This window comes from Ailuropoda melanoleuca, chromosome 4 (genome assembly GCF_002007445.2).
Source record: "Ailuropoda melanoleuca isolate Jingjing chromosome 4, ASM200744v2, whole genome shotgun sequence".
In the NCBI taxonomy this organism is placed as follows: Eukaryota; Metazoa; Chordata; class Mammalia; order Carnivora; family Ursidae; genus Ailuropoda; species Ailuropoda melanoleuca.
Window position 1 is genome coordinate 19950592 of NC_048221.1, and position 11364 is coordinate 19961955.

General features: G+C 47.4%; 1 protein-coding gene across 1 annotated transcript; it reads left to right on the forward strand.

Moving 5' to 3' along the window:
* Positions 1–5266: 5266 nt before the first annotated feature.
* IQCF3 (IQ motif containing F3) lies at positions 5267–6767 on the forward strand. Its single transcript, XM_002918959.3, has 3 exons — positions 5267–5348; positions 5515–5559; positions 6342–6767. The coding sequence occupies exons 1-3, from the start codon at positions 5331–5333 to the stop codon at positions 6735–6737; spliced, it is 459 nt and encodes a 152-aa protein (XP_002919005.1). The 5' UTR covers positions 5267–5330; the 3' UTR covers positions 6738–6767.
* Positions 6768–11364: the final 4597 nt, after the last annotated feature.

An 11364-nucleotide genomic window follows, 5' to 3' on the forward strand; every position in this document is an offset into this window, starting at 1 on the left:
AAGCATCAAACTTTACATCAGAATCAGGGGATGTACTGTATGGTGATTAACATAATATAATAAAATAAAGTTAATAAAAAAAAAGAGCCAGAGCTTAACAGACTGAGCGACCGAGGCGCCCCAGCTGCTTCAACTTCAATATTCCCACCCACAGCCTAGCCAGCAAGGAGGAAGGAGGACGAGAAAGGCACCTCCTTCTCTTTTAGGGCATATCCTTGAAGTTACACATGCCACTTCTGTCCATAGCTCAGAGGATATACAAGAGGACCAAATAAAAGGAGAAATAGGCCATAGAGTTATTGATAGAATGACTTACATTGTAAAGTTGTCAGTTATCTCCAAGTTTATCTATAAGTTAAGTTCAATTCCTATAAAAATCTCACCAGTTTTTGGACACTTGACAAACTGATACCAAAAAAAAAAAAATCACATTGATTGTCCACAGTCAGTCAAGACAACGTTGAAAAAAGAGACTAGAAGGTAGGAGTACAAGTCACAGGAAAATACACCACAAGACTATAATAACAACATGTAATCGAGGCACCAACTACTAAGAATCGAAGATGAGGAATAAGCAGTTAAATAAGGATTTGCTGTATTTCCCCTCATGCCATTCTCCTCCTTCCCGCGCACAGCCGCACGATAGCCCTCCTCCAGCCCGGCAACAGAGAGCTTTATTTTCCGCGTCCGTTGAACCAGAGAGCATCTAGACTCAGGGATTTCAGTCGGGGCTGGAGGCGGAAGTGAAGCCCCACACCAAAATGGAGGGTTTCGCTGAAAGTGTGGAGGCCGGACGGTGAGGCCGCCAGCCCTCTGTGCCAGTTCACCCCCCGGAAGCTCACAGTCAGCTTTCGTTCTACTCTCCGACTGGATGCTCTGGGACTCCTCTCTGCGGTGTCAGTTAATTATCGCTACACAAATGCTGGGGAGCAAACTTTCACAGGCTCGGGGCATGTTGCCCCAGGCTGCGTTTAGGTGGGACGGCTTGCTTGGGGAAGCTCTGCTCCACGTGTTCCTCATCCTCCTCCTCAGACCCGAAGGCTGCCTGCGCACTGCCTTGTTGGCCAGGGCAGAAGTGCAAGAGGGCAAACACAAATTGGCAAAGACTTGCGAAGCCAAGGCCAAACTTGCCTGTCATCATTCCACCTTATTCTGCTGGGCAAGGCGTGTTGTGCTGCCAAGCCCAAGGCACAGGAAGATAGATCTGTCCCCTTATGGGAAGAAAGTACAAGGTCCCACAGGGAGAAGTATGCCTAGAGGGCCACTAAAGCAATCTACCGCAAGCTCCAGAGAATAAAACAAATGAATGCTGATATGTGGGGTCCCCCACGGAAAAAAACCCAGCTCTGCCTTATTAACCTACACTGAGTGGCACCAGTTCATAAGCCCCACTGACGCACACAGCATTCTAATGACATGCTCGTATGCAAGAACCAAGGATCGTTAACGTGAGAGACTGAGATAAAAACAAAAACAGAAAAAAAGGGGGAATTAAAAGAAATAGAGACAATACAGGGAACGGAAGAAAAAGGTTTCAAAAACCAAACTAACAATTGTAACTAATATTCCTAATAAGAGATAACAAAGCAATGAAACAAGAGTGATGTGCTATAAAAGGAGAATAGTCTGAGGGCAGGAAAGAGCTCTTGAAAGTTAAGACTCTATTAAAAATGGAGAAAGTCTTCCAAAAAGTAGAATAAAAAGACAGAGTTAGAAAATAGTGTAGGGGGGCGCCTGGGTGGCACAGTGGTTAAGCGTCTGCCTTCAGTTCAGGGCGTGATCCCGGCGTTCTGGGATCGAGCCCCACATCGGGCTCCTCTGCTATGAGCCTGCTTCTTCCTCTCCCACTCCCCCTGCTTGTGTTCCCTCTCTCGCTGGCTGTCTCTCTCTGTCAAATAAATAAATAAAATCTTTAAAAAATAAAAAATAAAAAATAAAAAAAAAGAAAATAGTGTAGGGGTGCCTGGGTGGCTCAGCTGGTTAAATGTCCCACTCTTGATTTCGGCTCAGATAATGATCTCAGGGTGGTGGGGTCAAACCCCGTATTGGGCCCCATGCTAAGTGCGATGACTGCTTGTCCCTCTCCCTCTGCTCCTCCCCCACTCATGCTCTCTCCCATAAATAAATAAATAAATAAATAAATAAATAAATAAATAAAATCTTTTAAAAAAAGAAAGTGTAGAAAATATTGGAAATTAGAAGATCTGTCTATGATTTGACTAGTAGGATTTCTATAAGTATTAAATTGAGAAAATTGAAAGGTAGAAATTATTTATTTTATTATTTTTTAAAAGATTATTTATTATTTGACAAAGCAAAAGAACGAGATAGCACAAGCAGGGGGAGAGGGAGAAGCAGGTTCCCCTCTGAGCAGGGAGCCCGATGCAGGGCTCCATCCCAGGACCCTGGGATCATCACCTGAGCTGAAAGCGGACACTTAACTGACTGAGTCAACCAAGTGTCCTGCTAGAAATTATTTTTTTAAAAAATCAATACAATAAGTTTTCCCAGAGTTGGATCATACAAATTTTATAAATGAGCATGCCCCATACAATGAATGAGGGGGGAGAAACATCTTAGAGAGGCTGAGAACAACATGTCTGTTGGGTATGAGGGATCTGGGATAGTTGGCTCAGAGATGTTGGGACAGTTGTTTCTGGGGAGTAGGATTTGAACCCTGATGAAGCCACACATCTAAGACCTAGATGGAATCATGTATTCCTTCATTACATAATTACTTATGGAAACAACAGTAATTTCAGAGCATCCTAAAAGCTACAGGGATAAAAAGAAGATCCTAAAAGCTTCCAGAGAGGAAAAAATAAGTCACATCACATGGACAAAGGAATCAGAGTAACAGTAGACCTCTAGAAAAAAGTAAAACAAGTTCCTCAAAATTCTGAAGGAAAACTATTTTCAATCTGGAATTCTATACTAAGCAAAACTATCAATCGGATTTGAGAGTAGAAAAAAGTCATTTTCAGGCTTGCAATCTCTACATATTTATATCCATGCACCTTTCCTTAGGAAACTATCATAGCATGTGCTCTATCCAGATGATGGACTGAATCCAACAAAGAGGGAGACTCAGTGTGCAGGATCATGTTCCTGTCACTTGCTGAAGACCTCAGTGTAAGATGGAAATGAGAATTTAATAGGAAAACTGTGACCCTGGATGAGAATGCAGCAGTTGAAAAAATTTCAAAAGCACAATTTTAAAGGGGGACATGGATGGAACGATATCTGTGCAACGAACGACACCAGGAAAAAAGTCAGCCTGCAAGTGATTGTCTGGGAAAAGATATTTGCAACATTTCTATCCAGCAAAGGAAGTCCAGTCCAAGGAAGTCCTACAAGAGAATGCTGGGATTCCGGTAGAAAAATAGGCCAAGGACGAGATCAGGCAATCAGGTGACAGAAGGGCAAGATGACATAATCCTAAGAGCTGAAAGACACAGAGCTGTCCCAGGACCACGTGCCATGCCGAGGACCTCACCTGTATGCATTTCCACCCCAGCTCCTTAAAGGAGGCACCACGTTGCTCTCCCCGCTTTGCCCAGGAGGAAACAGACACCACGGAAAGACGTGCTCCAGTTCACGCAGCCAGAAGGGGTCTGTGTCAAGATTGGAGCCCAGCTAGTCACCCTGAAGACTCATGCTCAGCTCCAGTCCCTACTCAGAGAAATGCAAATTAAGACAGCAAGGTGACACCGCTTCACATCTCTCGGTTAGGCAGAAATTAGGAGGTGATTGACAGAGGTTGGACTGGGGCTGGCACTGTGGAGAGCAGTCTGTCGGCATGTCGTAGCGTGGAGGAGCCACCTGTCCCGTGACTCAGCAAGCCACAGCAGCGTGCTTCCCTGGGAGAACGCCCCCCATGGGTGCACCGAGACACGCAAAAGGTGCTCCTCCTGGCACTGTCTGCTGCAGAGAGTCGCCGGAGTGGCCGAACTCAGCAGTGGGGCAGAGGGAGGAGAGCAGGTTATGCTGGGTCATGAGGACAGAGGGCGTTCCTTCTCTGTTTTCAAACCTTTTGTATATTGCGACATAATTAAAAGCTTTTAGGAAGTCGTGCAGGGAAGGATAGGGAATCAGAGTGGGCTCTGGAGCACAGTGGTCCATGCGACTCACAGGGTCATGATAATTATAAACACTGAAGTGTGACTGGGGACCTCAACGGCAAGGGCCCGAATTGGGAAGATGAAGGGAGAAACAGTGGAGTTGTTTGGGATGGGGCAGAAAGCCAAATCCTGTCTTTTTTGGTGGGGAGTTGATGCCTTGAAATGAAGAGACCATGTCAGTGTGTTCCTGAGGCCTGGAGGGGGCTACCTAGAGTTGGTTAAGAGAAGTGAGCGTGACAGCCAGGGGCAGGTGGTCTTGGAAGCAAGCCTGAAGTACGAACCGACCCTTTCAAATAGGACCGCTGCCACCACCAGACAAGACTACATTGGGGGACTCTCTCCTCCGTAATGACTCATGTTTGGAAAATTCCTCCAGCCCACTAAGTTTCCGACACAGAATGGAGGGGCTTGTTTTATTTTAAGAAACATATATTGGCGGGGCGCCTGGGTGGCTCAGTCGTTAAGCGTCTGCCTTCAGCTCGGGCCTGATCCCAGGGTCCTGGAATCGAGCCCGGCATCAGGCTCCCTGCCCGGCAGGAAGCCTGCTTCTCCCTCTCCCACTCCCCTTGCTTGTGTTCCCTCTCTCGCTGGCTGTCTGTCTCTCTCTGTCAAATAAATAAATAAAATCTTTAAAAAAAAAAGTCTCATAAAAAAAAAGAAAGAAACATATATCAGCTTGCAAGGCACCAACCAGCTGCAGAAGGACGGGGTTACAGCAGCTGGAGGGTATAGAAATTGACTGGGGTACCTCCATCCTGACCCTTCCTTGGCCCCTTCTGCTCACCCTCCATACTCACAGTGATCCTCATTGAAAGGCCTTGCCCGCACGGTGGCAGGGAGGGCCGGACACAGGGAGCAGCCTGAACCCTTATGCCTTCCCCTGCACCATGTAAGCCGCTCTCCTCAGTGGTTGATGGCAGAAGGGTCCAGTGGGTGGGCCAAATAGAAGTGACCCTTGGGACAGGACAGACTCAACAGGGGCTGTGGTTTCACCAAGGACATCAGTCCATCCCCAGCAGGAGGGAAATGGGCAGATGTTTCCTCTTTATCCAACAACTTTGAGCCTGAAGAAGGCAACCTGGTCCCTGGGTCATAGTTGCTCTTGTGACATCATGGCTATCTCCTCCTCTCCCACCCCTCCTGCCTCTGCCAGGACCAATGGAGCAGCAACCAGAAGGGGTGTGAACACCAGAAACACTGCCCCAGACCATGGGCAGTAAATGCTGTGTAAGACAGGCAGACACCCCCTCCCTGGGGAAGGGGAGCTGGCCCACGGCAGAAGGAAGCACCAGATGACTTCAAAGGCCTCAGGAAGAATGGGGAGGTAGGGCTGTGAGGACTCTGACCGGAAGCTGGTCCTCACTCTTGCTTTCTCCCTATATTCTGATTGCAGAAGTCTGGTCCCGATAAGGATGCACTAGAGAAAGAGAAACTGAAGGTACGTGGGGCCCAGGAGCACGAGAGAACCATAGATCACTGATCATCTGGCCACAGAGTCCCTGATAGTCGAGGAACTTCTCTGGTCCCACAATGGAGGGGTCAGCTCGGTGCTGCTCTCCTGTCCCCATAAATTTCCTCCCTGTTCTGAGGGAGCTGACATAAGCACGGAGAGAGGGCAGCGAGGCGAGGCATCAGGATGTGGGCCAGTTACTGGAAGCTGGGGCACCGCAGTGGAACTGGAAAGCTGGCGAAGCAGTGGCCTGGGTTTAGAAGGTTATGGGGGTGACTGAGAGGTAGTGGTGGAAATCAAAAGAAGTGAGGGAAGGGCGAGACCTCAAGGGGTCACAGCCTGGCGTGGTCATATCAGGAGGCAACCCCACGGGCGGGGATCCGGGCTGAGATGCGGGCCGTAAATGCAGAGGTTCATCCTCAGAGGGCCCTGGGCTCCCTCACACTCGCGCCGGGCTTCTGGACTGGAACGTGTTCCCACTGATTCCACGAACCTGTGAAGACCAGAGAGCAAGCGTATCTGCATTGAGAGCAAGCATACCCGCATTTTGTGGTTGAGGACCCCATGACTCCCAGGCTGAGCCCATGTGTCTATGGCCACAGACAAGACGGTAGAGGCAAAACCCCACTCAGGACTCCTGGGTCCCCAGAGCCAGAGCCACCGGGGGAAGCCTGATCGTTAAGAGAGAAGCTCAGAGCTCCTTCGTGGCAGACGCCAGACGCGGTTGTCTGTGATGAACTCACGGGGAGTCCTCTGCTTTGCTTGGTTAGCGGCTTCGTGAAAAACGCCGCCAAGCAAGAGCCAAGGCGGCTGGGAAGATCCAGGCCTGGTGGCGGGGTACCCTGGTGCGTCGCACCCTGCTGGTGGCTGCCCTCAGGGCCTGGATGATTCAGAGCTGGTGGCGAACACTCCTGTGGAGGCGGGTTCTTAAGCGGCGGCAGGACCTGCTAAAGATCTACGTCATCCGGGAGGAGGCGGCAGTCAAGCTCCAGTCCTGGGTTCGCATGTGGCAGTGCCATCGACGTTACTGGCACGTATGCAACACCCTCTGCATCCTCCAGGTCCCAAAGGGCTGCTTCTCCTTCCAGACCCGTGAGAGTCTGCAGGAACAATATGACGTCACTCCCAGCCAGCCTGAGTTCCACATTGAAATCCTATCAGTCTAAAACTACTATAGGGTGGAGACTGGCTCCACTGCCCCAATAAATGTCTGACCAGGTTTTGTGTGTCTCAGTGACTCCCATACCGTGAAGACCCCAAGAGCCCTGCCGTCCCTCTTCTGCACAGGGAAACGGGTGTATCTCCCCCGACTCCCACCCTTCAGTGCCTGTGGCCCCTGATTTGGACTGACAGTGGCCGTATGCCACTGACTGTCCAAATCAGAAGCTGCCCCCCTGAGGCTGTCATCACACATCCAGAGCCAAGTCTCTGGTTCCATAGCCCCGGCACCATTCTGGTCTCCTGAACTTGGAATTGGCGGGGCGGGGGGAGGGGGGCGGCGAGGGAGGCGGCTTTATATTCCCAAAGACTCTGGGCATCTCCTCCTAGGAGAGTTACCTCTGAATCCACTCTCTGTCAGCCTGCCATTGTGGGCCAGCTGGGGCTTGCAGCCTTTGGCTCTCTACTGGGCCCCCAGACAGAAGTCAGACATTTGGTTGGCTCTCGTGGGAGCCCCAGAGCCCAGAGAATGCCCAGGAGGCTGGCCTTAGTGATGGCCGGGCGTGAGGTTTTGCAAATTCGGTGCTAATCTGGATGCTGTTTTCTCTGGGAAATAGCATATATTGTGATCTTAAGGAACGTCAGCTCTGCCTCCACCCTCAGGACCAGCTTCTGCACAGTGCTGAAACACACCTAGGGCTCCCACTGATGTCACTGCCACCCTATGTGTGATACCATTCTTAGTGACTTCAGCATTGTCTAGATGATGCCCCAAGCCCCTTGCCTCTCCCCTCCAGTGATTTTCACTTCCATCCTACCTGGATCACCCACTCCTGTAATTGCACCAGAGACAATGGCTTCTCAAACTGCCTGTAAGGAAGTAACATTATTTAAAAAATGTCCAATCCGGGGCGCCTGGGTGGCACAGCGGTTAAGCGTCTGCCTTCGGCTCAGGGCGTGATCCCGGCGTTATGGGATCGAGCCCCACATCAGGCTCCTCTGCTATGAGCCTGCTTCTTCCTCTCCCACTCCCCCTGCTTGTGTTCCCTCTCTCACTAGCTGTCTCTATCTCTGTTGAATAAATAAATAAAAAATCTTTAAAAAAAAAAAGGAAAAAAAAATGTCCAATCCATTATAGACCAGTTCTTCTGTAAAACAATAAAAGTGAATTATGAGAAAAATAAGTAGAAAAGGTATACAGCGTACAAGGCTTGTTTTTAATGGTGAGATTGATCACACATAAAACTGCTATTTCAATTTGATATGCAAATTTCTGAGTGCTTCATCTCAATCTTTGTACTTAACCTCAGTGATTAGAAATGCTCACTCCACTTTGGGTGGCATCGCCCTGGTTCTTGCCATAACTGACCACGGCAACAGTAATACTGATTTCAATCATCTTGGTCTCTGACTTTTGCTTTCTATGCTTTAGGGCAGTGGTCCGAAAACTAGGACCTGCAGTTGAGTGGTTGTGACAGGGACTGCTTTGACATTAATCCTAAAATACTATCTGGCCCCTTACAGAAAAAGCTTGTCAACCTCTGTGTTAGAATCACTGATTCTTATGCATCGATACAAATGTTTCTTCAGTTCTGATGAGGACTTCCCAAAGACTGACCTTACCAGTGTTGTACTGCCCTTGTGCCCCGCTCGAATTCCATTCTCTGTTGAGGATTCTCTTATGATTTTACCACCATTGGCCGTCTCTCCATCTCTGTATGAAACCAGCCCTTCACCTACTTCATCCTGCACCAGAAGAGCTGAATTTCCTTGAAGGAAAAACAAACCACCATATTGCATAGTTTTGGTTCATATTCAGGACCACAGATGAACAGACTTACTTCTCAGAACACTTCCCTGTAAATTTGTTTTTTGGGGTTTTTTGTTTGTTTGTTTGTTTGTTTTAGATCTTATTTATTTATTTGACAGAGAGGGAACACAAGCAGGGGGAGTGGGAGAGGAAGAAGCAGGCTCCCAGCAGAGGACCCTGATGTGGGGCTCAATTCCATAACGCCAGGATCACACCCTGAGCAGAAGGCAGACGCTTAACAACTGAGCCACCCAGGTGCCCCTAATTTTGCTTTTTTTTTTAAAGATTTTTTTTAAAGATTTTATTTATTTATTCGACAGAGATAGAGACAGCCAGCGAGAGAGGGAACACAAGCAGGGCGAGTGGGAGAGGAAGAAGCAGACTCATAGCAGAGGAGCCCGATGTGGGGCTCGATCCCATAACGCCGGGATCACGCCCTGAGCCGAAGGCAGACGCTCAACCACTGTGCCACCCAGGCGCCCCCCTAATTTTGCTTTTTGACCTGAAGATTTTACACTCTTCTCTCCTCAAATGGGCAGTTCTTCCTCTTCTCCTTTTGACCTCAAATGATGATGTTACTACACACTTAACTGAGAAAATGGCAGTGGACTGGCTGCCTGTCTCCCTACCATCTCACCCCCATCTCAGTGCCATTTGTACCACTCGTTGCCTTCCTTGAGTTGAAACGAGTTGTCTTTGCCCCATCCAAAGCCACCCTTAACACTTTGCTCTTCTGGTGCTCTTCTTTTTCTTTTGCCCACCATCACCTCTTGCCTTTGCAACTGATGTCATTCCTTAATTTCATTTGTTTCTGTAAATCAGTTTCTACCTTTTCACCAAATCATTTCCATCAGCATGCATTGTCCCCCACTATTAAAAACTCCATTCTTTTTCTTTTTGTTTGTTTTGATCAATATATTTTTAATCAATCAATATATTTTTTAATCAAGTATGTTTAGTGTTTCACTGAAACTTTCTGGGATCCTTCTGGAGGGAGGCAACACCTCCTTACATACCATTCCTAATCTTGGTGTAAGCAAGTGCGGGGGCAAGAAGCAAGAATCGTTGCAGATAATAGTAGAGCCTGGATTAAAAGCAGAAGTGGAAGCCACCTTATAAACAGCCAAGTTGGGGATGAAGAAACCACGGAGGAGAATCTAGGTTGGATCTTGACAGTAACTGTGGTGGATCAGGTCATATTGAGTGTCCAAGGCTTTAATATTAAAAACTCCATTCTTGACTACCTTCTATTCCAGTTCTTTGCATCTCCTCATAGCAAAACATGTTGTCACTGTCTCTCCTTTCACTCCTCCCATTCTCTCCTAAACTCACTTCAGTTGGGCTGCCTTCCCCCCCCCCACCCTCACAGAAACTACACTGCTCAAAAGTATGATTGAGAGAGATTGCAAAAATGACCAACGTTACTGCCCTCCTTGTATCCATGCCCCTTTGCAATGTGATTTTGTAGCTTCATCAATTAAGAAACAGAGGTTATTTAGCCTCCTTTTATATCCAGGCTTCCCTGTGACTTTCTTTGGCCAGTAGTATGCAGTGAAAGTGATATTGTGCCAGTTGCAAGCCTAGACTTTAAGAGGTCTTGAACAACCATCCACCATGTGGACAAGGAGACTACTGCTGTAGCATGAGACACCACATGGGACAGAGATGAGCCATCTCTGATGAGGCCATCTTACACTACCAGCTTGCATCACACCTGCCAACTGACAACATATTTTTGAGTGGGCCCAGCTGAGAAAAGCATCACCCAGATGAGCCTAGCCCATTGTCACTCCACAGAACTATGAGCTCTGTAAATGGTTATTGTTTTAAGCCTTTATGTTTTGGGTGGTTGGTTAAACACCAAAAATTACACCATCTAAAATCACCAGCTAACTTGCTTACACAACGATGGTGAATTCTCTGTCCTCTGCCCTCTCTCTGCATCAGACTACAGGTTGACCACTCTACCTTACTTGAAACACTCTCTGTTTGCCTTCAGGAACATCACACTCTCCTTGAGTTGAAATGAGTTGTCTTTGCCCCAGCCAAAGCCACCACCTCACTTTGCTCTTCTGGTTCTCTTCACTGGCAGCTTTTTCTTAATCTTATCAATGGCTTCTTCTTTGATGAGCCTCTAACCTACAAGAAGCTCAGTCTTTAAACTTCTTTTGGTCCCTCTTAATGTATACTCCCATATAACATCATCCAGTCACATGGTCTTAAATATCTGCTATATTCTGATGACACTCAAATTTATACTGTTATCCCTGATACCTCCTTTGAATTCCATACCCAAGGTATGGCTTCCTACTTGACATCTTGCTTTGATGTCTAATAGGTTTTTTCTTTTGTTTTTGTTTTTAGAACTTAAATTCACTTAGCCAACAAATAGTACATCATTAGTTTTTGATGTAGAGTTCAGTGATTCGTTAGTTGGGTATAACACCCAGTGCTTTCAAACATAATGTGGCAGAAACAGGATTCACTTTCCCCAACTTCATTATTCTATCCAAAAATCGCTTCTCCTTGTGCCTTGACCATTCACCAAATCTATTTGATTCAAATTCCTTTCTGAACCCTCCCTTTTACTTTTCTCTATCCATCCCCATTCACATCAGCAAATGCAGTTGGCTGCCTCTCTGCAATATGGTAGTATCTGCAATACAGCAGACAGTAGGATTGGAGAAACTGGATCTTAATGCACACTGTTTTTGGGAATGTAAAATGAGATGGCTGAGGTGGAGACAGTTTGTTGGTCTCTCAAGAGTTAAATATAGAGTTACCATAAGACCCAGCAATTCCACTCTTAAGTATGTATCCAAGAA

What these genes read in the sequence shown, in the direction of transcription:
- IQCF3 (XM_002918959.3), top strand. An exon ending in TAGAGAAAGAGAAACTGAAG is followed by an intron (nt 5,560 to 6,341) that starts GTACGTGGGGCC and finishes TTGCTTGGTTAG; the next exon opens with CGGCTTCGTGAAAAACGCCG.